The sequence below is a fragment of the Microcaecilia unicolor genome, chromosome 3 (genome assembly GCF_901765095.1).
Source record: "Microcaecilia unicolor chromosome 3, aMicUni1.1, whole genome shotgun sequence".
Classification (NCBI taxonomy): domain Eukaryota; kingdom Metazoa; phylum Chordata; class Amphibia; order Gymnophiona; family Siphonopidae; genus Microcaecilia; species Microcaecilia unicolor.
Window position 1 is genome coordinate 287,631,149 of NC_044033.1, and position 27,749 is coordinate 287,658,897.

The 27,749-nt window shown below is 43.7% G+C and overlaps 1 protein-coding gene across 2 annotated transcripts in view; it reads left to right on the top strand.

Annotated features, from left to right (window-relative positions):
• ARID4B (AT-rich interaction domain 4B) overlaps positions 1-27,749 on the top strand; it is a 1,313,885-nt gene that overhangs the window by 506,755 nt on the left and 779,381 nt on the right. For both annotated transcript variants that reach the window (XM_030198147.1, XM_030198148.1), the window contains exon 8: positions 9,470-9,608. In XM_030198147.1, the coding sequence (XP_030054007.1) occupies positions 9,470-9,608 (139 nt within the window). The remainder of the gene's footprint in view (positions 1-9,469; positions 9,609-27,749) is intronic.

Below are 27,749 nucleotides of genomic sequence, written 5' to 3' on the forward strand. Positions count from 1 at the left end.
TGGGTTTACACCGGTGGAGATAGTCCTGCTTTTTGCATCCTCTGTCGGCCTCTTTTATGCTGCATGCTAAAGGAACCCAATTGCCTGATGGCATGAAGAGACATGTGATATGGAGGTATATGAAGAGTGTGTGGAAGGCATTAAGCCAGACCTGGGGTGGCAATAGATTTGTATCCCCCTTTCTCCCGTGGAAAGGGAATTTAGATTTCAGTCCAGGGCTGGAGAAAGGGCAGTTATTTGGTAAGGACAAAGGTGAGGATATAAAGTGGGAGGGGGATTTATTAGAAGAGGAAGGAAGAATAGTCTCCTTTGAGACCCTTTGTAGTAGGTATGGGTTATTTTGCATTTTTGCAGGTGAGACATTATGTGTCTTCTCTGCCGCCTAAACATCTTACAGCGGCTTTCGCCCAGAAAGTGAGGGAGGGCTTGAGGTTGGAAGTCCGTGATAGGCCGAGGTTGTGTCATTATGTGCGGGTGTTGGGTGAAGGAGGGGCGGATCTCTCGTTAGGGGGAGTGGCGGAAGCGTGGGAGCGAGATTTGCAGACTAGGGTGGAGGTGGAAGTGCTCCAAAGGTTCTTGGGGTTAATACCTAAAGTATCAAAGAATGAACTACGTAGGAACAGGAGTATAAACTTCTTTTACAAATGTTTGTGGCACCATGGAGGGCTTTTAGAGCAGGGTTTGCACATGAGGGAAGTTGTCCAAAGTGTGGGGAAGAGAGGGCTATACTGGGCCATATGTTTTGGGCGTGTAAGAGGACACAACTATTTTGGACTAAAGTGGGCGTTTATCTCTCTCAATGTGTGGAATGGGAGGGGATCGATCAGCCAATGGGGTCACTTTTTCTGGAGGGGATAAAGTTGCAGGGGGTGCAAGGGGCCAAGAGTTTATTTATGGCAAAGGCACTCCTGATTGCTAAAAAGGTAATCCTGATACACTGGCGCATGCGAAGAGCTCCTAGGTTTATAATGTGGAAGTCGATGTTGTTTGAATTGGCACTCCTGGAGCATAGCATGGTGGGGAATGCATCTGAAAATCAGTGGAATTGCTTTCAGAGTATATGGGAGTCCTATTGGACCACGCTGCCTCATAGGGAGCGTAGCTTACTACTAAATGGGTGAAGCAAGGTGGTGAGAGGATGGAGGGTTCATGACCACTAACTGGAGGGCAAGAGAATATGTGGTGGTAATTGGAAAGGGTAGGAAGGTATGGTGGAGAGTAGGGTGGACGGTATTACATCTTACAATCAGTCCTGGAGGGGGTGGGGGGAAAGGGATGGGTGGGGGAGGGAAGGGGGGTGTAAAACTTTACGAAAATGTAGGGGTGTTCTCAAATGGGTTGAATGGTTTGTATCTATTTTATGGGTTAAGAAGCTATAGAGGCTGCTGATGGTTTTATTTATGAGAAATTGAATGGTGTCTTATGGTCTGCTTCATCGTGTTCTGATGTACTCTGTTGTAAATGGAGTTTGTATTGTTGAGAACCTGAATAAAGATGATTTTAAAATTACATTTCAATCTTTTGTACTCACCTGTAACATAGCTTTAATTTATTTTCTTCTTCCTCCGCCCAGAGCCTGGGTTTGATTCCCAATGCAGCTCCTTGTGACCTTGGGCAAGTCTCTTTAACCCTCCATTGCCCCAGATACCAAAACTTAGATTGTGAGCCCTTTAGGGACAGAGAAAGTACCTGCATATAATGTGTACAGCGCTGCATATATCTAGTAGCGCTATAGAAATGATTAGTAGTAGTATTGGTCACCCTCTCTAGTCATGTTCTCCTATATTCTCACCCTATTTACTACTTCTCTAGCTCTCTTTCCATCTGTCTCCTTCAACTCCTTGCCAAACCCACATGGCCCCTCTGTCATGGTTCCCATTTCTCCTAGTCCAGTATCTTCCCTTTCTTTCTGTACCCTCATCCAAATATTTCCCCATTTCCTCTGCTTTTTCTTCTACATCTTAATCCAGCATCTGTGTGCTTTTTCTCTCTTCTTCTCCTCTTTCCGCCCCAGTCTAGCTTTAACCCAGTCCTCTCTTCCCCCATAGTCCAGCATCCTTCTTTGTAGTCCAGAATCTTCTTCATCCTCCCTAGTCCAGCAATTCCTTTCTTCCTTCTCCCTGGCAGCCCCCCCCCCTGCAGTCCTGCATATCACCTTCTCTTTTTTTTTTTTCAGTCCATATCCACAGTGTAGTAAATTTAAAACAAATGGGAAAAAATTTTTTCTTCACCCAACGTGTAATTAAACTCTGGAATTCATTGCCGGAGAATGTGGTGAAGGCGGTTAGCTTAGCAGAGTTTAAAAATGGGTTGGACGGTTTCCTAAAGGACAAGTCCATAAACCGCTACTAAACGGACTTGGAAAAATCCAAAATTCCAGGAATAACATCTATAGAATGTTTGTAGATTTGGGAAGCTTGCCAGGTGCCCTTGGCCTGGATTGGCCGCTGTCGTGGACAAGATGCTGGACTCGATGGACCCTTGGTCTTTTCCCAGTATGGCATTACTTATGTACTTATGTACTTATCCCTCTCTCCTCTTCTTTCTTTCCACAGGAGTTGCATGGGCCACAGACTTGCAGAGATCTCTTCTTCCTTTCCACAGCTGCCGGGCCAGTGTGATTGAAACCTGTGTTTGAATCATGGGATTTTGTAATTTATTTGAATTGTGTAGGGTTCCCTACTCACAGAACCCCATGGTTCAAGCACATATTTCAGTCTCGCCTGCCTGGCATCTGCGGAAAGGAAGAAGGGACCTCTGCATCTGCAATCCTTGGCCGGTTCTTGGGCTGCCGCTCCAACAAGACCAGCTTACATGTAGTGCTTGATCTGTTTGGGATGGCAATTGCCATCCCGTAGTGATGTCTGTGCTTAGAAACTGCTCATCCTGGCGCTGCACAGCAATCAGGCTCTCTATAATTGAGTCATGCTGTGCAGGAGGTTCAGGAAGTTTTGTGGTTTTAAGTCCCTTGAAACTGCGAAACTGGGAGTCATGTGTTGGCTGCGACCTGAACGGACGTCGGGTGGCTGATCTCCTCTCCCTCAGCATGGAAAACTGGCCTATATACCTGCTTCTACCCCCTACACAGGTGGAGGCGGCCGGGGGGGAGGGGTGATCCAGTAGATAATTACGCTGGTATGCCCGCTAAAATTCCAAGACCTGCTGGAGAGCGCATGAGCAACCACGTGGCTAAGATGGCATCTGACCGGAGCTCTTTGGGATCCCAGGAGCCACCAGTGGTCGCGCTGCAGGAGGCAGCAATTAAAGAGAGAACAAGAAATTTGGCAGACATTCTAGATGATAAACTCTCCAAATTGCACGCTTCAATGGACAAACTTAAAAAAGGCATGACTTTGCAAAATGCCCGTATTCAGCAGGCGGAAGACAGAATTTCGAACCAGGAGTACCTTACCTCAGGCCTGTCCTCCCAAGTAGCGACATTTGAGACGCTGCAAGCAGTTAGAAGAGTGAGTTGACGACCAGGAAAATAGGAGCCGTCGCAATAATATTCGACTTGTCTGGCTTCCTGAGGGAATCAAAGAAAAAGTGCTATCGGACTTGGTTGAGTCCTGGCTCCCATGGGAGCTGGACCTGGAAGTGGAGGGGCAGCACTTATGCATCATGAGTATACCACGTTGGCGTGCTCCAGGAACAGAATGCAATGCTGCGTCCAGTGCTCACTAGAATCTTTAATTATGCCGAAAAAGCCCAGCTCATGTCTAAATTTCGGCAGCATAAGAAAGTGATTTATCACGAATCCAAGCTAATGTTGTTTCAGGACGTTTCGCCACAGGTATCAGATCTGCATAGGTGGCTGTTGCCATATTGCTCCCAACTGTTCAACAAGTGGGTCAAGTTCTCTCTTCAATATCCAGCTAAAGTGTGTGTGGTGCATGAGAACAACACGGTGTTCATGAAGACACCGGAGGAGCTAAAATCCTTCTTGTAGTGGTTTTCCTAAGAGGAATATGGAGATTTGTTTGACTCTTTACTTATTTTCTCTTTATTGGGATACAAAACTTGAATCTAGTGCTATCCTGCACCTCGAGCCAACAGCGGTGTGAATAACAGAACATTTGGCTTTTCAACTTTGTTTTTTGAGAATCCGAGCCATGACTCGTTCCTGGGGCATTGTAAGACGCCATGCCTTCCACTAAATAACTGAGCTTGCATTTTGAACAAGATTGTCTGCTGATGGTGTGCGAGCTGCAAACTGCCCCCGGACACTGGAATGATTGCTAGTATAGTGAATGGGGGCTTGTTTGCTTGCAATCTTTTTATTTTCTTGTGAAGTGTTATATTTGTATTGCTTAGATGATGGGAGGTTATGGGAGGGGGTGGGGGAGGGGGACAGCCAATGATGCTAGTGTAGGTGTAGCACTATGTGCTCGGGGAGGCATGGGGGGGGGGCTAGAGGGGGATGTTCGGAGTGTGTGCAAGGGCATCTATTGTGAGTAAAATGGACTCTCTAACAATGGCTTTAGAAACACTGAAAGAAGACTCTTTGAAAAATAATGTTCAAGTTCAACAGGAAATAGTAACTTTAAAATCTACTACGGAATCTATGATTAAAGATAAGATAATAATCCATCGAAAAATAGAACAATTTGAGAATTAAAATAGATGTTTGAATTTACGTATCTTAATTTTTCGGATAATTCCAGAAATAAGCGCTACAAAATTATTTAAGAAATATTTGATTGATATCCTGCAATACTCTCCTAATCTTATCCCCCCATTAAATAAAATATACTACTTACCTATACCTCAGAAACACGGAGAGCATGAAAGGAATCACAAGCACAATTACTAACTCAAGCATGGGAACTGAGTCTTCAAGATCTTACGGCATTTCTGGAACAGTCAAGGCAACAAACCGTTAGACTCTATTAATCTCCTTGGTTTTTGAACAAGACTTAAACTCCATCTTGAAATTATACTTTAAAAATTCACTAAAAACTTTTTATGGGGATAGAATTTGGATATACCCCGATGTAGTAAAATCTACACAACAGAGAAGGAGAGCCTTTTTGGCATTAAGAGAAGAGACGCCTTGGGAGCGAGACTTTTACTCACATACCCATGTAAATGTGTAATACGTTACATGGATAACAAATACTTCTTTTTTTGAACCTGAACAACTTAGAACTTTTCTTGATATAAGAAAACTGACCAAATAAACCTTAGATTATGAAGAAGATCTGTGATTAATTAATATATAGGAATAATCGTGGAGTCACCAGGCCTTTTACTTGTTTAATTTACCTATAAAATTCTCCTTTAAAATGTTCGCCCCCCCAAGTTATACATTATTGGTGTTCTAAGAAAGAGCTGAAATGTTTGTTTAGGTGTAAAGTTTTTGCTTTTTTCTTCTTTTTCATTGTTGGTCTCTGAGTTTCTGTATACAAGATTTAAGCTTGTAAATAAATATAAAAATTTACAAATAAAAAAATAATAATTAAAAAAAATGTATATGCAGTAACCAATGCAATGTCTGAGCGGCATACAAATAGTAAAAAAAAAAAATAAAAAAGAAAAGAAAGATGTGTGTGTGTGTGTGTGGGGGAAGGAACTACAATATTGAGTGGAAAGCATGGAAAGGAATGTACAAAATGGAAGGGAGTTGTGGTTCCCAGTGCGCAACCAGTCTGCAGCACATAGAAGATTCTAATCTGTTAATTGTAAGCATCATGAAATAAAGTTTTAAAATCAGTTTTAAATGTAGATAAAGATTAGAGACATAAGTGTACTGGTAATTTATTCCAAAGTTCAAGGCCTAGAATAGAGAAAATGGACTGACATGTGGTATCGTAACAGATTTCTCGGAAAGATGGAACTACATGCTGGTTTTGTTATGCTGATTGAAGAGTGTGAGAAGCGCAATATGGAGTGAGAATATGAGATAAGTAGGCTGGTTTATTTTAAGTAAAAGTTTTATAGACAAGTAGCAACAATTTATAGGTTATACGATACGATAGAGGAAGCCAGTATGCATTTTTGAGAAATTGGGGTGATGTTTTTATGGCTGATAATAATTTTAAAATAGCTGTATTCTGAACTAGTTGTAAACGGTGAAGATCCTTTGTTCAAGTCCCTTGTACAGGGAGTTACGATAGTCTAGTTGACTAATCACCAGTGAATGATTGAGAATGTTAATGACTGAGGGAGGTAGAAGAGGTCTAATAGAACGGATGATTTGTAGTTTGACAGCTGAAGAAATTTGAGGAATAAATGAAAGATCTACATCAATGATAACCCGATTATTTTCATGTTCTGTACTAAAGGAACTGTGATAGAATGTAGTTGAATCAGGATAGGGAGAGAAACAGAGGTCTGGTTTGTGAAAAGAAGCTTAGATTTATCTGGATTTAGAACAAGTTTATTATCAGTGTGCCAGTTACTGACTCGAGTTAGTTTATTGTTAGTACAACGAATGTGGGTGGGATGAGTTGGATCATATCTACAAAGAATTTGTATGTCATCAGCATTGACGTATGGGGTGAATTATAAATATTGAAGTGGTGTCAGAAAAGGCAAAATAAAGAGATTGAAGAGCTTTTGAGCTAAAACTGATCCTTGTGGAACAACAGATGAAAGAGAGAAGGGTTTTGAAGTTGAATTGTTCATTTGAACCGGATAGCTATTGGAGAGATAAGAGGTAAACCATTGGAGCACAGTGCCTCTTAGACCTAGTTTGTAGCTTTCACCAGTAAGTCTCTCACTCTAAAAATTGGCAAATTCACTAAAGCAAAATTAATTTTCAGAAATCACTTACCCTTCCTGTTCTGACATTCACCCCTTTCAATAGGAAGTGACGTCTTGAGTTTCTACCACCAACACTTCCCCTCATCCATGAAACTCTAATAGATGGCCCCTCCCTTTTAATAGGAGGTGACCATGTAGCATTCTCTCCTCCTCAACAGGAGGTGCTAGGGAGCCTGACCTCTTCCACAGGAAAAGAATCCATAGGAAAATTCTCTTTCAGGTGCTTTCTTTCCCTTTCAATCTGCAAGGCTCCCCTTTAACTCAGGGTGAATAATCATAAAACATCTGTTATTTCATCTAACATCCCTTCTCTGAAGCCTTCCCTGGTAACAGGTCACAACTCTGTTACCCTCCTTGCTCCACTTGGTGATCCGCTGGGGAATACCCCTTAAAAAACAGGGTTCACAGGATATGTAAATTAACCACTCAGAAGGCAAATCTTCTCTAACGGGCTATACTTTAATTACTCTGAAGGGGTATTCTTCTTGCAACAAACACTTTAGCAAGCACTCTTGAGCTGAGCTGTCCACTGGGAACGTGTGGGTCTGTTATACAATATTTGGTTAACCAGCTTCCCAGGATATGCCAATTTAACCATTCTAACTGTAAATCCACTCCGGTTAGCTTCTGCTAACCACTCACCACTCTGTAGGGGTTACTCTTTTTTCATCAAACAATTCAGTACACTCTCTTCAGCTGAGCCCTTCACTGGGAGATGAAGGTCTCAGATAAAAATAGCCACCAACCCTTGGACAGGACTTCACCCCGGCTATTAACATCAGAGTCTTACTTCAAGGCTCACTGTGGTCAAATCAAAGTTCCTTATCCTTGTTATTATTCTGGACTTCAGATATGTACCTTGTCTTTCTTTAGGGATCCTCTTTTGGGGTCCAAGACCTAGGGTTTTCAGCCTGTATTTATGGATCCTTTCCTTTAGTGTCCACTCATCAGTCACATCATCCTTCCTTCCTTCTTGGAGGGCCCATTTTCCTTCTCCTTCCTTCTTGGGAAAAGGTGTTTTTCAAGGGCTGCTTCCTACCAACCCCACCCTTCCTGGGCTCTTCTATATTATAGAAAAGGTACAGAACCTTATCCAATGGGCTTATCTCCTGAAGGGAACTATTCCTTCCTTCGGCCATGGGCCCTCCTCCCTTTCCACTTAACACAAGGGTAACCTCTGCCTCTCCCCCTCCCCTGCTATCTGTGTTAGGGCTATCGTTGAGACAGGGCTCCCCTTAGTGGCCTCTACAAAGTAACACGAGGGTCTCCACCGTTAGAATGCCCTCTAGTAGTCGCTACCCATCTAAGCAGGCTTCTTCCACACCTGAGCGCCCTCTGGTGGCTCCCTTCTGGTCATTACAGCAGTCTTCCACCATAAGTGTGCTCCCTCTGGTGGCTAGGTCCTTTCGAGGCATATCCTATATTTATCACACTATCCAAGCAGAATAGTTTATTCAGGAATCAGTATTTCTCAGCACCTATACGTATTCCTTTTTTTTTCTCTTAAAAAAAAAAAGGGGGGGGGGCAATCAGAATTTCACTTGCTAATTCTTTCCACACCATCTCACTAAACTTCCTCTTTGAGCCAACAGCCAATCAAATGGCTTTTAGCTGTCTCCTGATATTTTCATGCACACTTCCCCACAGGGTGCCATCCTCTCGGTATACATGCTCAGAATAAACTTTCAACAAGCCAGAACATTTACAGATTTTAAGAAATCATTACTAGTTATTTTTATCAGTCCCCAGTCTCACTTGCATACTTCTTCCAAACCTCTTCTCTTTAATTTTTGAACACTGTTCAAGTTCACCCTGAATTAAAGTTCTTCTCATTCCAGGGACATATATAGCACTGTCTGTATCCTCTCAAAAACTTCAGAACAGGAAGAGTCTATTAACCATACTTTCATGAAGCTACTAATAGCAAGTGTGTTATGGCACTGATGAAAATAACCCATAGATAAGACAATCTAGTTTATTGATAGGATTTGAAGTCAAAATTTCTCAACTTATAGACAAGTATATATGGTATGTTCAAGAATGGCCATATATTTAGATTTTTTGGGAAGGGGTTTCACTACCTTCCTTAATTACTTGTTTTTTAATCCTTTTGACTTTTCAAATCCTAGAATCGCTGATGTAAGTTGTACCTGAAGCAGTAGAGAGTGATTTGTCTTGCTGAAGATCACAAGAAACGTCAGTGTGAGAAGTGGGATTTGAACACTGACTTCCGTAACCATGATTCTCAGTTGACTGCTCTAACCACTCTCTGCCACTCCTCAAACTTCTTGTCTGTTTACCTACACATAAAAAAATGTGAAAAATAGGTCTTTCCATTTAGAACTTAGGGACTTGGCCTAATTAGCAAAGGTTTTTCTTCACTCCCCCAAGGGTAAGAATCAAAGGTGTGACATGTTTTACTTGATTTAATTAGACCTGTTTCTGTAAGTTAACCAATTCTAATTGAAACATAGAAAATGATGGCAGATAAGTCTTGTGGCCTATCCAGTTTACCCAACCATACCATTTACTATCTGTTCCTCTCCATAAAGATCCTATTTGCGTGTCCCATGCTTTCTTGAATTCAGATATAGTCTTCCTCTCTACCACCTCCACCAAGAGGCTGTTCCACACATCTAGCACCTTTTTCATAAAGAGTAATATTTCAGTGTAGCACATTCTGTTTATCTGTTCTTTATTATAGCCCAGAAGAAGAATCTTCATCTACATCAAGTGAAGAAGATGAAGATGATAAGAATCAAACTGATGAATTACTAGGAAAAATTGTCTCTGTGGATTGTGTTAGTGCAGACAGAAAGAGGGGAACCTGGTTCCCAGCTCTGGTGAGTATTGACTTCTGTAGACAGTGAAGTTACATAAAGTGTCAATTTTTACAATTAGTATGGGCCTATGTTTAACAATTAGGCCCTAAGAAGTGGAAGGATGTGATGTCATTAAACCATATTTTTTGAGACATGTTTTCCATAATTTTAGAATTTTTATTCCATATACATCAAAGTAAAGAATAAGGACCCTGTTTAGTAACTCCTATGAAAATAGCACATTTGTACATTATTCTATCGTAGGAAAATTTACTGTGGGATTCACTAACCTATGGTATCTCAGTATTGCAGGTTAGTGAATCCCTTGGTAATTTTTTTTTTTTTTTTTTTGCATTGCTGCAGCTGGAAATATAGTGCATTTCTAGCCACAGCAACATAAAACTCTGTTATCTTTTGAAGACTTGTGCTGCCAGTGGAAAAATAAAATAATTGTTCACCTTTCCACTCCCACCCCCCAATCTCTCTCAAAAAATATTCTGGCTCCCCCAGCTTACTCACCAATCAATGACATTTACAAAATTTTTCAAATCTCTCTCTCTCTCTCCCTCTCTCTCTCTCTCTCTCCCTCCTTCCCCCCTTCCAGTGTTCTAAAAGTTTGGCTGCCTTCTCCACCCCCGCAGTCACCTTTTTAAAATTTAAGGTGGTGCCCCCTCCCCTGTCACTGAAGGATCCTGTTTTGAATAAAGGAACTACCAGGGTGGGGATGACTGGGAATCACTCAAAGATCATCTGGGGAGATTTGAAGAGCTAGTATTTCAGAATTAATAGTTTTTTTTTTTTTTGGGGGGGGGGGGGGGAATTGAAAGGTGAGCATCAGGGAGTATGGAGTGGGTTGGGGTGCCTCCCTATTTTTTCAAATGGAGTCAGTCAGGTAAATTGTCCTGTTAACTTGTTCCTGGGAGAAAGCTAACATCATCTCTTGAGATGTTAGCATTAACTGAATAATAGGTTGCAAAGTTTACTGCAGGCGACATTCATTTTACATAATAATGGACTGGTTCGCATGGAGTTGCATGCTTTACAGGTCCTTATTTAATGTGTGCATTGTAAGAAAAGAAATCCCAGGTTAAGATGCGTTATAGCAATGTGCAGCTTGGTAATTAGGAACCTAAGTTAAATAACTTTGACCATGCTGAACTATTAGTCTTCAGTCTGATAGCATTAGCTAAGATCAGGTTATGCACACCATCCTGATCAAGGCTAGTAAGGGCACTTTTAGTTGCTCACGTGTGCTGATGGAGAATGTAGACTAGAAAGAAAATGGGCTGAAAAGAAATGTTTAAAAGGCTATTGTGATGTCTCTTGTTGAAAACATTAGTGAATATGAAATAGAGGCCAACCAAAACCAAATCTGTCGCTCAAATTTGCCACTCATTTTTGGCTGGGACCAAAGCTGAAACCAAAACCATTGTGCCCTGTCCGTGCAGAAGATAGAGACTTATCTTAAGAAACCCTTGTGGTCAGGGGACTTCTGGTGGAGCTGTGCAGCAAGATGGCCGCCCAGAGGTGAGCTCCGCCGAGCACCGATCGAGGCCCCCCGAACCTGCGGATTCTGGACCCCCTCCCGTCAGACCAGTCCACTAGTGGGGGCTGGTGGGAGCATAGGGGTGCGGGCAGCACATCAAAAAACAGCCTAGCGGGAGCAGGGGAAGCAGTGGGAGCGCCGAGACCAGACAGCGACTCAAGATGGCCATAGCCGGAGCGCGGTGCTCCTCGAGGCACGGGAACTGAAGTAGGGGTCTTTTTCAGCATAAAGAAGTGAGGCCCGGTGGTGCCCCTGATGAATGGAGAGTCGGGAGAGCTGAGGTGGATGGAGTGGAGGTCAGAGTGTGAGAAGAGCCACAGGCCCGTTCCCCCCCCCCCCCCCCCTCGGGGAGACCACCAGGAGCAGAGGAAGCTGGGGAAGCCAGCAGAAGATAATTAAGGGAGCGGTGGAGACCTGAGCCGGGGGGAGGAGAAGGAGAGGAGGTGAGGGCATGCACCCGGAGGTGCATGGAAGTCTGAAGAGGCAGAAGATGTAGGGTAACCATCAGGGTGCTAAAACACGCAGGGCACAAATATAAGCAGCAGTAATAGCAAAGGAGAAGAGCCTCCCCTCTGGTTGGCACAGTAGCCTGATGTAAGCTTTGTAGGCAAAAACTTTGGACACTTTTCTGGACTAGAAAATATATAAAAGCCCTAGAGGGGCTGAAGTGGAGTGATAAACTGTGAGGGTGAGAGCAATCTGCCTATAATAGAACATCGTCTACTCATAGAATGGACAGCGTCCCAGGGTGCACCTGATGTGGATATAACAGGGGCGTAGCCAGACAACAGATTTTGGATGGGCCTAGGCAAGAAGTGGGTGGACACCATGTGTTCTCCCCTTCACCCACCACCAAAACAAAATCTCAGCTGGCGGGAAAACGCTTCTTTCCACCTTAGCAGTCTGCAGCAGGCACGCGCTGAAAACTGAGCATGCGTAGGTGCTGGTATCCTGGAGAATGGCGTTTTCATTACCATCAGGGGGAAGTCTTCTGCTGGCGGAGCTTGGGATCCCCACCTGCTACTGCTAATACGTGTGCTGCTGTTGGGTGGGCCTCAGCCCTAATTGGGTGGGCCCCGGCCCACCCAGGCCCACCTGTGGCTACGCTATATAAGTCCAACATATCCCCCTAAGGGGGGAGAAAGACAAAGATCACAGTTAATTAGCTCCAAGAGATTTTAAAGCACATAAAGTTAAGAAAAGGAGAAAGAAAGGATGCCTCAAAAAAAGAGCCTAGAAAAATTATGGTATGTGGCAGACCAGGCTGGGAAAACAAAACCGGAGGTGGCAGGAACCAGCCAGGGAGGGGAGAGGATGGGCACGATCCCCTCAGACTCAGAGGAAGATTCCCTCAGAGAAATGGGTGAGAGTAATGAAGAAATCACCAAAGCAGTAGTAGTGGGCTGGTTTAAAGAGTTGAAGTCAGATCTGGAAGGGGTCTGAAAAGATATCCAATGCTCACTCCGAGAGATCTGGACGGAGATTCAAGATCTGGGGACTTGGATGGACGAAGTAGAGGAGAAGATGGAGCGAGTCCAGGCTGAAACTCGGAGCAAAAAGGTAGAGACACATGTAGTGGCAACGGATATCCAGCAATTAAAAGACCAGGTGGAGGACCTGGAAAACAGATCCCACCGCAATAATTTACGGTAAAGCAATGGGAGAAGTGACAAGCTCCATGAGAGCTAAAGGGATTGGATATAGATGGCTATTTCCTTTTGCAATATGGCTCACGGTGGCGGGAAAGTCATGGAAGGTGAAGACACCAGCAGAGGTGTGGGAGGCGCTGAGATCGTTGGGATGTGAGGGTCTTCCAGAATGGGAGCAACAGCCACCTGAGGAGAGGGAGCCAAGAGCAGACTCGGCATGGCAGATGGTGACAACTAGAGGGAAGAGGAATGATAAAGGCGCCTCCTGAAAACCTTGAGTATTGTGTTCAATTCTGGTCGCCGCATCTCAAGAAAGATATAGTAGAATTGCAAAAGGTGCAGCGAAGGGCGACTAAAATGATAGCGGGGATGGGACGACTTCCCTATGAAGAAAGACTAAGGAGGCTAGGGGCTATTCAGCTTGGAGAAGAGACGACTGAGGGGAGACATGATAGAGGTATATAAAATAATGAGTGGAGTGGAACAGGTGGATGTGAAGCGTCTGTTCACGCTTTCCAAAAATACTAGGACTAGGGGGCGTGCGATTAAACTACAGTGTAGTAAATTTAAAACAAATCGGAGAAAGTTTTTCTTCACCCAACGTGTAATTAAACTCTGGAATTCATTGCCGGAAAATGTGGTGAAGGCGGTTAGCTTAGCAGAGTTTAAAAAGGGGTTGGACGGTTTCCTAAAGGACAAGTCCATAAACCGCTACTAAACGGACTTGGAAAAATCCAAAATCCCAGGAATAACATGTATAGAATGTTTGTACGTTTGGGAAGCTTGCCAGGTGCCCTTGGCCTGGATTGGCCGCTGTCGTGGACAAGATGCTGGGCTCGATGGACCCTTGGTCTTTTCCCAGTATGGCATTACTTATGTACTTATGGAGTTGAGATAAGCTGGACGATATGGCATGAACACTGTTCAATGTTGATGTTTGGTGGTGAGCTGATTTAATGCCCTTCTTTGGGGGGGGGGAAGAGAAGGGAAGTGGGACACTCAATAGATTAAAGGGGAGGGGAGAGCGAGGGAAATGCAAGGGGAGGGAGATTTGGGCGGAATGGGGGCTTGGGGGGCAAGAGCGGAGCATCCTTTCTGATCAATGGACCAAGTAGTGTCGAAGCGAGGGAAGGACTGGGAGGGAAGGGTATAGAAGGGAAGGCAGGGATGGAAGGGGAGAATTCAAGAAGGGGGGAAGGGGGAGGGATTGAAGATAGGTTCCTGGATTTCAATCGGTTCAATAACCTCAGGAAAAGAACAAGGGTAATGAAAGAATTAATTAGGTTGAGGTGGGAGGTGTTTTTTTTGCAAGAGACTCACTTAAGGCCCAGGGATGGATACTTGTTACGCGCTAAAATGTATAAGGAGGTGGTGACACACCAAGGCACAGGAGGGAGGAGAGTGGGGGGAGTGGCCATAAAAACGAATTTAAGGATACGACACTACGGGGCCTGATACAGGGGAAGGAGGTAACATTGATCAACATCTATGCACCTAACACAGGACAAGGGGGATTCTTTCATACTTTGTGGGAAAAGATTCAAGGGTTTATAAGGGGGACAAGTGATAGTGGAAGGAGATCTCAATATAGCACCTGATGCATGCTTAGATCCCTCTGGAGGAGGGGGATATCAATTGTGTTCGCGGAGAAAGGCACTTCATAAATTTTTGAGGCAGATGGAATTGGTGGATGGCTGGAGGATGGTACACGGTATGCAACGAGGTTATACATTCTATTCCCATGCAGCGAGCTCCTATATGAGGATAGATGGGCTGTGGGTGCACCGTAACTGTGTGCAGATAATAAAAGAGGCGGAAATAGAACCTATTCAAATTTCTGATCACGCACCTGTGTGGATTAGATTACAGGGATGGGAACATGGGAGGAGAAACACGACTTGGAAACTTAATGAATCTCTTTTGGGGGAGGAACAGGTGAGGGAGGAGGTACAGGCCACTATGCAGGAGTACTGGAGAATTAATGACACAGGAGAGGTGGGGGATGGGACCTTGTGGGATGCAATGAAGGCAGTGATGAGAGGAGTATTGATTAAATGGGGAGCCAGGAAGAAAAGTCAGGTGATGATGGCGCTGAGGATGAAAATAAACAAACTAGAAAGGACCCACCAGAGAAATCCATCGGCACGGGTATGGGCTGAACTGAAAAAGATTAAGGGGGAGCTGGATCAGGCGCAGATGGCTGAGGTTGAATATATGAGAACACGCCTTCGTCAGCAGTATTTTGAATTTGCGAACAAATCAAGCACCATGCTGGCCAGATGCCTGAGAGCTAGGAGGGGGAAGTAAATGATACAGAAAATAAGGGATGAGAAGGGAGGATGGCTGTATACAGATAAGGAAATGGAAAAGAGATTTTTAAAGTATTATAAAGAACTATATACAGCACCGGAAGGGGAACAGCGGGAGAATATAGTTCGATACCTGGATCGGATCCCCCTGCGCAAATTGAGCGAGGAGGAAAGTCAAAGGATGGGGGAACCAATAGGACCAGGAGAAATATAGGGGGTTATTAAAAATCTTCCTAATGGCAAGGCCCAGGGGCTAGACGGCTTTACGGCCCGGTTCTATAAATATTTTGAGAGTTCGGTCAGTCCTATGCTGATGAGGGTGGGAAATGGAGTACTAGTAGGAGGGGAGCTCCCGAGATCCATGATAGAAGCAGGAGTGACGGTCCTGCCTAAACCGGGAAAAGGCCTTTTAAATGTAGATGCAAAAATTATTGCCAAAGTGTTAGCGAACAGATTGGGGAGACTGCTGACTAAACTAATCCTTGCAGACCAAGCGGATTTATACCAGGGAGACAAGTGGGGGATAATATTAGAAGAATGCTACATTTGTTATGGGAGGCTCAAAAAACAGATACGGGAATAACGATGCTATCAATGGACGTGGAAAAGGCGTTCGACAGGGTAAATTGGGAGTTTCTGTGGGAGGTGTTGGGTAGAATGGAACTAGGAGGGAACTTCAGCTTATGGGTTGAAGTTTTGTATGGGAGCCTGAGAGCCTGTTTGAACATTAATGGGAGTTATTCTAACTTCTTCCCGATCAGTAGAGGGACTAGACAGGGTTGCCCGCTGTCCCCACTTCTGTTTGCCCTATATATAGAACCGAGAGAGGATATGGCAGCATCCAGGGGTGAAGGGGATGAGGATAGGAGAGCAAGAACACCGCATAGCGTTATTCGCGGATGATATGTTACTCTTTGTGAAAGACCCGGGTGGAACACCGTTGGTGATCCAGGGGATTTTTGAGGAGTATGGCACATAAGCAGGGCTTAAGATCAATATGGAAAAAAGTGAGATAATGGGAATATCGTTACGCGAAGAGGAAGAGTCAGAGGTGAGGGACAGGTATGAGTTTAAATGGACGCCACAAAAAATTTGTTATTTAGGGATACAGATACCAGGGAACCTGGATAGGGTATTTCAACTTAATTATGGCCGGTTACAGGACAAGATTAGAAATGTTATGTTGGGATGGAAAAGTAAGTGGCTGTCCTGGTGTGGGAGAATGGCGGCGGTCAAAATGAACGTGTAACCTGCATACTGTTCTTTTTTTTAAAATTTTTTTATTTATAACCATTTAAATTTTTACAAGCGATATAACAGCTTGCTGGAAATACAGAGAAAGTAATATGTAGGAATTATTTCAGTCAGGTAATTCTATTCTCTTCCTTAGACCACTAAATAGGGAGAGTGAAACAAGATAAGGAGATCAATTAAACAGTAAACAGAAAAAAAACCCCGTGGTATTAACCTGATTATCCCCAAATATTACTCGTCTAATTCATTATTCCACATTGATCATCTGGTTGGCTTCTTCAAGGCCAATACGGTGTATAGTCAAATCATTTCATTGAAAACATACTTATTGTCCAATATTAGTTAGAAATAATACATCTGATTACATTCTTTCTCTTTTAAAAACCAGAAGTTAACAATACATATACTTAAGTCTCTAATTCAGAGCCCACTGATTAAAGTAATCCCAGTTTTCACAGGCTTCACTCCTTTTAAAGTAATAATTTGAGGAAATATTTCTGAGGAAAACTGTGTGCATACTGTTCTTATTTCAAGCATTGCCTTTTGCGGTTCTGAAACCATTTATTAAGAGATCACAAAGTTCTATAATGAACTTCATATGGGAAAATAAGAAACCATGAATGGCGCAAAGAATCCTGTGGGGAGAGGGGGGGAGAGCAGTTCCAAACCTGGAGTGGTATTATTGGGGAGCACAATTGAGGTTGATCTTAGACTGGGAGAGGGGAACAGAGAAACCGGTGGTTCAGGTGGAACAGTCATATTGGCCACAAAGGAGCTTGAGATCATTGTTGTGGGCGACAGAGATAATAGGGAAAGGGCAACAGGGGGAGTATAACCCATATCTTAGGCATCTATTTGAATTATGGGGAAATATATGGAAACGTTGGGGGCGGAAAGATGGGGTATCCTCAATGGCCTTTATCAGGTGGGAACCTAAGTTTAGGGCAGGCAGGGAAAATGTTACCTTTATAAGATGGGAGCAGAAGGGAGTGGTGAAATTCCGGGATGTGCTGCATGGGGGTGGAATGTGGAGTTTTGAGGAGGTGTGTACCCGACATGGGATTCCTGAGGGAGAGGGATTCACATATATGCAAGTAAAACATTTTATAGACAAAGAGGCGTGGAGGAGGGGATACCCACGGGAAAAGGAAAGTCTGGATAATTTGTGGATATTATTGGGGAGAGTCCCAAAACCTATATCGGTGATATACCTGTTCATTCAAGGGGATGAGGACAAAAAAATATTCATTTCAGGAGACATGGGAAAGGGATTTGCATTGTCAGTTTACAGAGCGGGAATGGGAAGATATATGTGGAGAAGTACAAAAAGCCTCGGTTTGTGTGTTAATACAGGAAAATGCGTATAAAGTACTAACACGATGGTATTACACACCAGAGAGGTTAAAGAAGATGTATCCAGGAGTATCAGACGTGTACTGGAGATGTAAAAAACAGAAAGGCATATTTCTTCATGTGTGGTGGACATGCCCGGGGGTGGTAGTATTGTGGAAGGCAGTGATGAAAGCTCTGGCCAGAACCATGGTAGTATCACTAGTGTGCGGCCCCCGGGAGTGCTTACTAGGAATGTATAATGAGAGAAAGGTGTGGGAGGAGAGTAAATTGATGCAGTGGGGATTAGCAGCGGTTAAGTGCCTTGTTGCGCGCTGCTGGAAATCAGTGGATCCCCCACATATAGGGGATTGGAAGGTTAAAGTGAAACTTTTGTGGCATATGGATTAACGGTATATAGGAGGGAGGGAGAGCTCCGACGTAAAAGGGGATGGACAAGACTTCAATAAATGATTGAGAGAATCTAGAGGGATTGAGGAAGCATTCCAGGGAGGGGAGGCAGGTAGGGGGGGTAGAGGGAGGGAAGTATTTAGAGACTAAGAGTTGAAGGGGAGTGGGAGGGGGGCTAGGGAGGGGAAGGGAAACTATAGGGGGCACAGTTGATCCCACCACCTGTGTTAGGCGAATAGCTAAATTGGGGTTAACATAGAGAGGAACATGGTTGGAGGGTACTGTGTTTGGAGAAGTGTGTGAAATTAAATGTTGTGTTGATGATTGTAACACAAGTTAGTTGGAAAAGTCCATAGGAAGAGACAATGTAAAGAAAGGGAAACATAAGAGGCTATATATTACATGGTTTGATTATTACATATGTTAAAAATATGTAAAAATATTCAATAAAAATCTAAAGTTAAAAAAAAAAAGAAACCCTTGTGGTCTAGTGGCCTCTTTGGGGGCAGGAACGAACCCCACTCGTTTCTGCCTGGTAACACTGCTCAATCAACATGGCTGCTGAGACTTCCCACAGTAGCCTCGCAAGATTGCTGCGGGAGGTTCTGGCAGCTGTTTTGAGATTGTAACCGGCATAAGCAGGAGCGACTGGAGATTGCTTATGCTAGTTCTAATCTCAAAATGGCTTCCTGGACAGTAGTCTTGGCAGCCATTTGACTGAGGGACCTGTGCTTGCGCATTGGTGGTTGGGCACTGCTAGAAATTTCTACAATCATCTCACTAGTTGGTGTCCGCACTGTGCTCCTTCAGATGATGTCACCCAGATGTTAAGAATACTTGGCCTGCTGTCCTTGGAGAACACCTGCTACAGGTGAATGACTGCTTTACTGAGGGCCCTGCACTCATGCGTCAGGCGGTGAGGCCACTGCCAAAGGCATCTTAAAATTATAGAGCGCTGGGCAGTGTCTGCTGTGGGCTCCAACGTATGTTGCCCAGACATAAGGATACTTATCCTGCTGTCCTTGAAGGTACACCTGCTACAGGTAAGTAACTTTGCTTTACCTATTTATGCAGTCTACATATGAAAATGCTGCTATTTATATGCAAGGATTCTTTTTATCCACCTAATTGTTAATGCTTTGTATCAATTTATGGTGAGCCATTTTGTCACTGTTAATGACACTGATGTGAGCAATAATGTACAAGACACATCATATAACATTTTACTCATAATATTGTGTATTTATGCACTAGTTACATTTTAAATGAAATAAAAGGTAAAACTATTTCAGTGAGTATATTGAAGTGAGAAATATAGAACTCCTTTTACAAAGTGGTGCTACAGATTAGCAGTGCGCTGAATGCAAAGAAGCCCATTGGGCTTCTTCACATTCAGCACATGCTAGTTGGTAGCGCCTCTTTGAAAAAGGAACCCAAAGGTTGTTTAGTAATATCAATACAGTGTCTCTTTGCTAGATTGAGATGTTTAAAATTTTAAAAGACGGGGCGGGGGCGTTTCCAAGATGGCGGATCAGACTTGTTGGTAATCGGAGCGTCTTTGAATTCCCTTTACTTTACCTAAATCATCGTAGAATATGCCTCATAGTAAAAGAAAGGGCGTCGTAAGAAGCGTACCGCTGACAGCTTCAGGTACGACGACTCAGACGACGCTGGACCGATTTGCCACAAGTACCCCACGAATGACCGGCGAACGTTTACCTGCAGTGCGGGAAAGTGAAGGAGCACTAACCCCACAAGGTTTAGAAACATCACTGTCCTCGCCGGAAGTGAATCCGCCGCCATGCCCCGCAACTGCCTGGGAGCGTCTGGAGGTCCAGGAGCATTCAGAAGTCGTTGCTCAAGAATTTCCAATCGGCGGAGACACTCCAAAGGCAGTGGGGGAGAACATGGCGCCAACATTGGAATCTATTTCGTCTGCGATTTGGTCTTTAACATCCATAGTTACTCAAGCTGCTCAGGAGACTACACAAATAGTGAGTAAATTGGATTCGCTAACTATCGCGTTCGAGGCATTGAAATAGGAAACTTCTTCAAATAAAATGCAGGTTCAACAAGATATCTCACTGCTGACTAATAAAACGGATTTATTGATTAAGGATAAAACAATCATTCATCGAAAAATTGAGAATATCGAAAATTAGAATAGGCGTTTAAACCTCCGGATTTTAAATTTCCCCCGCTCCTCTGAAATTAATGCTCTTGAGTTGTTTAAAAAATACCTTGTTGAAAATTTATCTATTTCTTCAGACTTAATACCGCCAATCAACAAAATATATTATTTACCAGTTCCTAAAAGGAGAATAGAGGGGAATGAAGGATTGCAGGACCTATCGGCCTTCTTGGAAAATTCTAATGATGGGATTTTTGAGAGGCAAACTTCTTGTTTCAATGGTCTTTGAACAAGATTTGAACATGATCAAAAAATTGTACTTTAGAAATTTGGCTAAACCATTTTATGGTGAAACTCTTCGGATATATCCAGATGTAGTGAAGACTACCCAGGAAAGACGGCGTTCTTTCTTGGCAATGAGAGACGAAGTCAAGGCATTAGGTGCTAATTTTATACTGGCATATCCTTGTAAATGTCAGATTAAATATCTGGAAAATAAATATCAATTCTTAGATCCTGAACACTTGAGAAATTTCATAGATTTGAAGAAAGTGAACAAATAGATCCTCTGTTAGTTTAAGAACATGTTATTCACAATATAAATGTTTTGTGGGTGAATCCAGGCCTTATTTCTTTTAAAAAACCAACTTATTCTTTTGATTTACTCCTAATGTATCTCGGCCCCTTCACTACAATTATTGTGGTCTAAGAAAGAAGTTGAATTATGTTGGCAGAATAATGTACTGAAAAATGTTTTTTTTTTTTCTGCTTTTCTTAACAAGATGTAATGCTTGTGATATGATTTAAAATCAATAAATATAATAATAATGAATTAAAAAAAAATTTTTATAAGCCGGACATTTTATTGTATGGTTAGTGTTACTGGCTTTGTGTTGATACAGTGACTTCAAAGAAAATACAGAAGAGAATGAATGTGAACAAGGGCTCAATGTATACAATGTATAAAATATTAGAACTATATAATGGTGTGTCCAAGCAAACAGTTTTCAGAGAGGTCTGTATTAGGAAATCTTGATCTGTTTTGATTTAAATATCTTATTTTTAATCACTTTTTTCATAGTTTAATGGTCCAGATTGCTAGAAATAAATTGGTGCAGAAGTGGGACTGATGTTTCCCCCCTCCCGGTATTCATATAAGTACATAAGTACATAAGTAGTGCCATACTGGGAAAGACCAAAGGTCCATCTAGCCCAGCATCCTGTCACCGACAGTGGCCAATCCAGGTCAAGGGCACCTGGCACGCTCCCCAAACGTAAAAACATTCCAGACAAGTTATACCTAAAAATGCGGAATTTTTCCAAGTCCACTTAAAAGCGGTCTATGGACTTGTCCTTTAGGAATCTATCTAACCCCTTTTTAAACTCCGTCAAGCTAACCGCCCGTACCACGTTCTCCGGCAACGAATTCCAGAGTCTAATTACACGTTGGGTGAAGAAAAATTTTCTCCGATTCGTTTTAAATTTACCACACTGTAGCTTCAACTCATGCCCTCTAGTCCTAGTATTTTTGGATAGCGTGAACAGTCGCTTCACATCCACCCGATCCATTCCACTCATTATTTTATACACTTCTATCATATCTCCCCTCAGCCGTCTCTTCTCCAGTTAGTGGTAGCCAGCATTTTCAAAGGTTCTGACTGTTGCAAGCTGAATTTGACTTGGATTTTTAATGCCAGACGTAGTCTGGGTACTAACATTGAATATCTTGGTAATGAGTGGTGCCAGAACTTATCTGGGTACAGTGGAACCCCGTTAGAACGTGCCCCGCAATAATGTGAGTGTGCTTATAATGCAAGCATGTATTGGCTCTCTCCTTTTTTTTTTTTTTTTTGACATACAGTTCCTCTGTCGGCAATAACTAGGTACATCGAGGTGGGGCCCCTCCCTCGTACCCGTATGAAAACCACTCCAGCCATGCCGGGATGGCCCACCCCCTTCCCTACATGAAAAACATTGCAGCCAATGTCTAGGTACACTGGGTGAGCTCTGTCTACGCGGCTGAAGACTGCTCCCAGTGCCAGTGTGAAAACAACTTGGGGTGAGTTCTGTCTATGTGGCTGAAGGCCGCTCCCAGTGCTAGTATGAAAACAACTTAAGGTGAACTCTGTCCAGTGGGAGAAGCAATCTCGAAGTGGAAATCTTTCAGTACTCAAGAGTTATCTGCGCTCAATCAACTGAAGTCTGATAAGCAACAAACTCAGCTGGCCAAAGAGCTTGGAATCAATGAATCTGCTCCAAGAGGATGGCAAAAAGAAGAAAAGCTGCAAGGTTTGCCCTATATTTTAGAAGAGGAAGCAGGATTACAGAGGAAAAAAATTAAAGTGGCTAGTGATGGAAACTTTGCTTCAGCTCCGTATCAATGGTTTGTCCAAGCTCAGTCCCAGGGAGTCCCTATTTTTGGACCTATCATGAAAGCCCTGGTGAAAAAAAATTGGCTGACAGCTAAATGACCAAGAGTCTGTGTTCAAAGCCAGTAACGAATGGCTCAACAGATTTAAGAAGAGGCATGCAGTCAGTCAAGCCCTTGTCTCAGAGGAGCTCTGTTTGGCTGACAAAGATACAGCATATTCTTACCCAAGAAAAAAAAAAAAAAAAAAAACTGCTGGAAGAAGAGTGGTACACTTAGGACTGTATTTCAAAATGTTTCCATATAGTACACTAGCAGCCAAGGACGATGTATGCAAATGGGAAGGCTTTAAACAAAGGATAGAGTGACCATTGTTTTTTGTGTGAATAAATCTGGTAGTCATAAAGTAATGCCACTCAAAATTGGGAAGTCTAAATCACCCAGGTGTTTTCACCATGCAAATATGAAATATTTGCCTTTTGAATATACAGACAGCAAGATTGCTTGGATGAACTCTTCAGTCTTTACAGACTGGTTCATAACTCCTTTGTTTTACCTGTTAGAGCTTATCTATATAAACTTAAACAAGAGAAAAAGGTCCTCTTCTGGATAACTGCCCAGCACACCATCCAGCAGAAGTGCTTGTGAGCTGTGATAGTAACATCAAAGTGTCTTATCTACTAAAGAATACATCTTTGGAGATCCAACCCCTGGGCCAGGGCATTTTTTCAGTGTTTAAATCTACCAACATGAATTGATTAAGAGGATGGTGGTAACTGACATGACTCAATCTGAAGGAGGTTTGCCACCTCAGTGGAATGGCCTGTGATGCTATACCACCTTTACAGGAAGGACAAAGCAGTGTACAGGCCAAAACATAAATTAGAAAGGAACTCCAATAATTAAAGGATAGATTAGACAAGACAAAGAGTCAAAAACACATCCTCACATTAAAAACACAAATATATTTATAGATATACACACACACATACATATATGTGTATGTGTGTACATATGTATGTGTGTGTGTGTGTATGGGTTGTGCACCTGCACATCCTTAAGTAGACCTGGTATTCTCAGTCTCCAGCAGGTGGTAGACGCAGTGAACCCTTTTGTTGTTGTTTCTGATCTTTTTCCTTCCTTCCTTAAAAAAGAAAAAGCTATATCATATCTCTGTATATTTTTTTCTCCGAGGACAAGCAGGCTGTAGTATTCTCACATGTGGGTTTGCGATCTGCGCTGGCCCGGGAACCAGCATTCTGTAGAGCAAAAATTGTGCTAGAGCCTTCTGAACGTGTTGCGCATCCGAGTGCGCATGCGTGGAGTGCCTTCCAGCCCCCCGTGCGACCGCACTCCTCAGTTCTTCTTTTACCACGTGAGGAGTGGCAGTTTTTCTCTACAGCTCCTTGGTAGCCTGGGAAGATCCTTGTAGTGCCGTTTTTGCCTTTTCGGGTTTTACTTTTCGGTTTGTTTTGTTCCAGTTGTTTAAAATAAAAAGTTTTTCCGTTATTTTCTTAGATATTTTGTCCGTGTCTAAGTTTCCTTTCTTTTTTAGTTGCGGCCGCCCTTATGCTCCGGTTTTGGCTGCCACCCATTCGGTTGCGCAGAGTCCTTCGGCTCCCCATCAGCGTTGATGGATGAAGCTTCGCTGCAGTCCGTGCGGGAGTCAGCCCCTCAACATCACCCTCAAGACCATGGGTCTTCGGCATCGAGGTGGGTTTGGTCTCGGAAGTCACTGAGGGAAGTGCTCTCCTATACCAAGGAGGAATGCTCGTGGGGGTCAAAGTAAGATCCCAGGTACTTCTCCTCAGATGAGTCCTTTTGGATTCCCTTTGAACCTTCCCTCCACCTGAAAGGAGACTGTCTCCACCTGCGAGCCTCTCCTTTTCATCTTCTGTGTTTGAAATAGCTCAGGCTATTCCATTTCCCGTAGACGTGGAGGATGAGCCCAGGACTGAGATGCTCGAGGTCCTGGACTACACCTCTCCACCTAGAGAGGCAGTGACAGTTCCTTTGCATAAGGTACTGAAGGAAGTCCTTATGCGAAACTAGGCGTCCCCTCTGTCTGTCCCCATAATACCAAAAATATTCTCAATATTGGATCCACGGGAACATAGTAACATAGTAGATGACGGCAGAAAAAGACCTGCATGGTCCATCCAGTCTGCCCAAGACAAACTCATATGTGTATACCTTACCTTGAATTGAATTTGTACCTGTCCTTTTAAGTACATAAGTACATAAGTAGTGCCATACTGGGAAAGACCAAAGGTCCATCTAGCCCAGCATCCTGTCACCGACAGTGGCCAATCCAGGTCAAGGGCACCTGGCACGCTCCCCAAACGTAAAAACATTCCAGACAAGTTATACCTAAAAATGCGGAATTTTTCCAAGTCCATTTAATAGCGGTCTATGGACTTGTCCTTTAGGAATCTATCTAACCCCTTTTTAAACTCCGTCAAGCTAACCGCCCGTACCACGTTCTCCGGCAACGAATTCCAGAGTCTAATTACACGTTGGGTGAAGAAAAATTTTCTCCGATTCGTTTTAAATTTACTACACTGTAGCTTCAACTCATGCCCTCTAGTCCTAGTATTTTTGGATAGCGTGAACAGTCGCTTCACATCCACCCGATCCATTCCACTCATTATTTTATACACTTCTATCATATCTCCCCTCAGCCGTCTCTTCTCCAAGCTGAAAAGCCCTAGCCTTCTCAGCCTCTCTTCATAGGAAAGTCGTCCCATCCCCACTATCATTTTCGTCGCCCTTCGCTGTACCTTTTCCAATTCTACTATATCTTTTTTGAGATACGGAGACCAGTACTGAACACAATACTCCAGGTGCGGTCGCACCATGGAGCGATACAACGGCATTATAACATCCGCACACCTGGACTCCATACCCTTCCTAATAACACCCAACATTCTATTCGCTTTCCTAGCCGCAGCAGCACACTGAGCAGAAGGGCACAGACCATATAAGTCTGCCCAGCAGTATTTCCCGCCTCCCAACCACCAGTCCCGCCTCCCATCACCGGCTCTGGTACAGATTGTATAAGTCTGCCCTCCCCTATCCTTGCTTCCCAACCACCACCCCCTCTTCCCCCCACCTGCTCCGCCACCCAATTTCAGCTAAGCTTCTGAGGATCCATTCCTTCTGCACAGGATTCCTCTATGCATATCCCACGCATGTTTGAACTCTGTTACCGTTTTCATCTCCACCACCTCCCGCGGGAGGGCATTCCAAGTGTTCACCACCCTCTCTGTGAAAAAATACTTCCTGACATCTTTCCTGAGTCTGCCCCCCTTCAATCTCATTTCATGTCCTCTCGTTCTACCGCCTTCCCATCTCTGGAAAAGATTCGTTTGCGGATTAATACCTTTCAAATATTTGAACGTCTGTATCATATCACCCCTGTTCTTCCTTTCCTCCAGGGTGTACTTGTTCAGGTCAGCAAGCCTCTCTTCATACGTCTTGGAACGTAAATCCCATACCATCCTCGTAGCTTTTCTTTGCACCGCTTCCATTTTTTTAACAAGCCTGGGTTGGTGAGGTCTCGGTTACCCCACAACTCCATGGTGGTGGCCTCCGCTCTCAAGAGAGCCAAGAGTTCCAGGGACTATGTTTTGGCGCCCCCAGGCAGAGAAGCTAGAACCTTGGATTCTTTTGGGAGGAAAATGTATCAGGCCGCCATTCTCATTTCCTATATACAGCATCCACTTGCGGAACTCGTTGCGGCAGCTGTCTAGTTTGGTCAATGCCCTCACTCCGGAGCAGGCCGAACCTTTTCGCCAGCTGGTCAAGCAGCAGAAGGCCTTCTGTATGCATATCCTCCCATACCTCTAGTGGGAAAAACTTTGTTGAAACTCAAAAAGACCACAAAACCATGATTCTGATTGTGCCCTTCTGGCCGCTATAGATTTGGTTCCCTCTTCTTCTGGAATTGTCCTCCAAAGAACCATGGAGATTTGGAGTGTTTTCTGACCCTCATCACACAGAACGAGGGGTTGCTTCTACATCCCAACCTCCAGTCTCTGGCTTTCACGGCTTGGATGTGGAGAGCCTAGAATTTGCTTCCTTGGGTCTTTCGGTGGGTGTCTCTCGGGTTTTGCTGGCTTCCAGGAAATATTCCAGTAAAAGATGTTATTCTTTTAAATGGAGGAGATTTGCCGTCTGATGTTACAGTAAGGCCATAGATCCCCTTTCTTGTCCTACACAGACCCTGCTTGAATACCTTTTCCCCTTATCAGAGTCTGGTGTCAAGACTGACTCCGTAAGAGTTCACCTCAGTGCAATTAGTGCTTATCAACTTGTAGAAGGTAAGCCTATCTCTGGACAGCCTTTAGTTGTTCGCTTCATGAAAGGTTTGCTTTTGTCAAAGCCCCCTGGCAAACCTCCTCCAGTGTCATGGGATCTTAATGTCGTTCTCACCCAGCTGATGAAAGCTCCTTTTGAGCCACTGAATTCCTGCCATCTGAAGTACTTGACCTGGAAGGTTGTTTTCATGTTGGCTGTTACTTTAGCTTGTAGGCCTTAGTAGTGGATGCACCTGATACTAAATTTCATCACACCAGAGTAGTCCTTCGCATGCACCCAAGTTCCTGCCGAAGATGGTGTCGGAGTTCCATCTGAACCAGTCGATTGTCTTGCCAGCATTCTTTCCCTGACCCCATGCCCACCCTGGTGAAAGCAGCTTGCACACTTACATAGTAACATAGTAGATGACGGCAGAAAAAGACCTGCACGGTCCATCCAATCTGCCCAACAAGATAAACTCATATGTGCTACTTTTTGTGTATACCTTACCTTGATTTGTACCTGTCCTTTTCAGGGCACAGACCGTATAAGTCTGCCCAGCACTATCCCCGCCTCCCACCACCGGCTATGGCACAGACCGTATAAGTCTGCCCAGCACCATCCCCGCCTCCCACCACCGGCTCTGCCACCCAATCTCGGCTAAGCTTCTTAGGACCCATTCCTTCTGAACAGGATTTCTTTATGTTTATCCAGAGAGCATTGGTCTTTTATATGGAGTGGATGAAGCCCTTCAGATAGTCCACCCAGTTGTTTGTTTCTTCTGATCCAAACAGGAGGGGGGGTTGCCATTGGCAAATGTACCTTATTCAGTTGGCTAGCAGATTGCATTTCCTTCGCTTATGCCC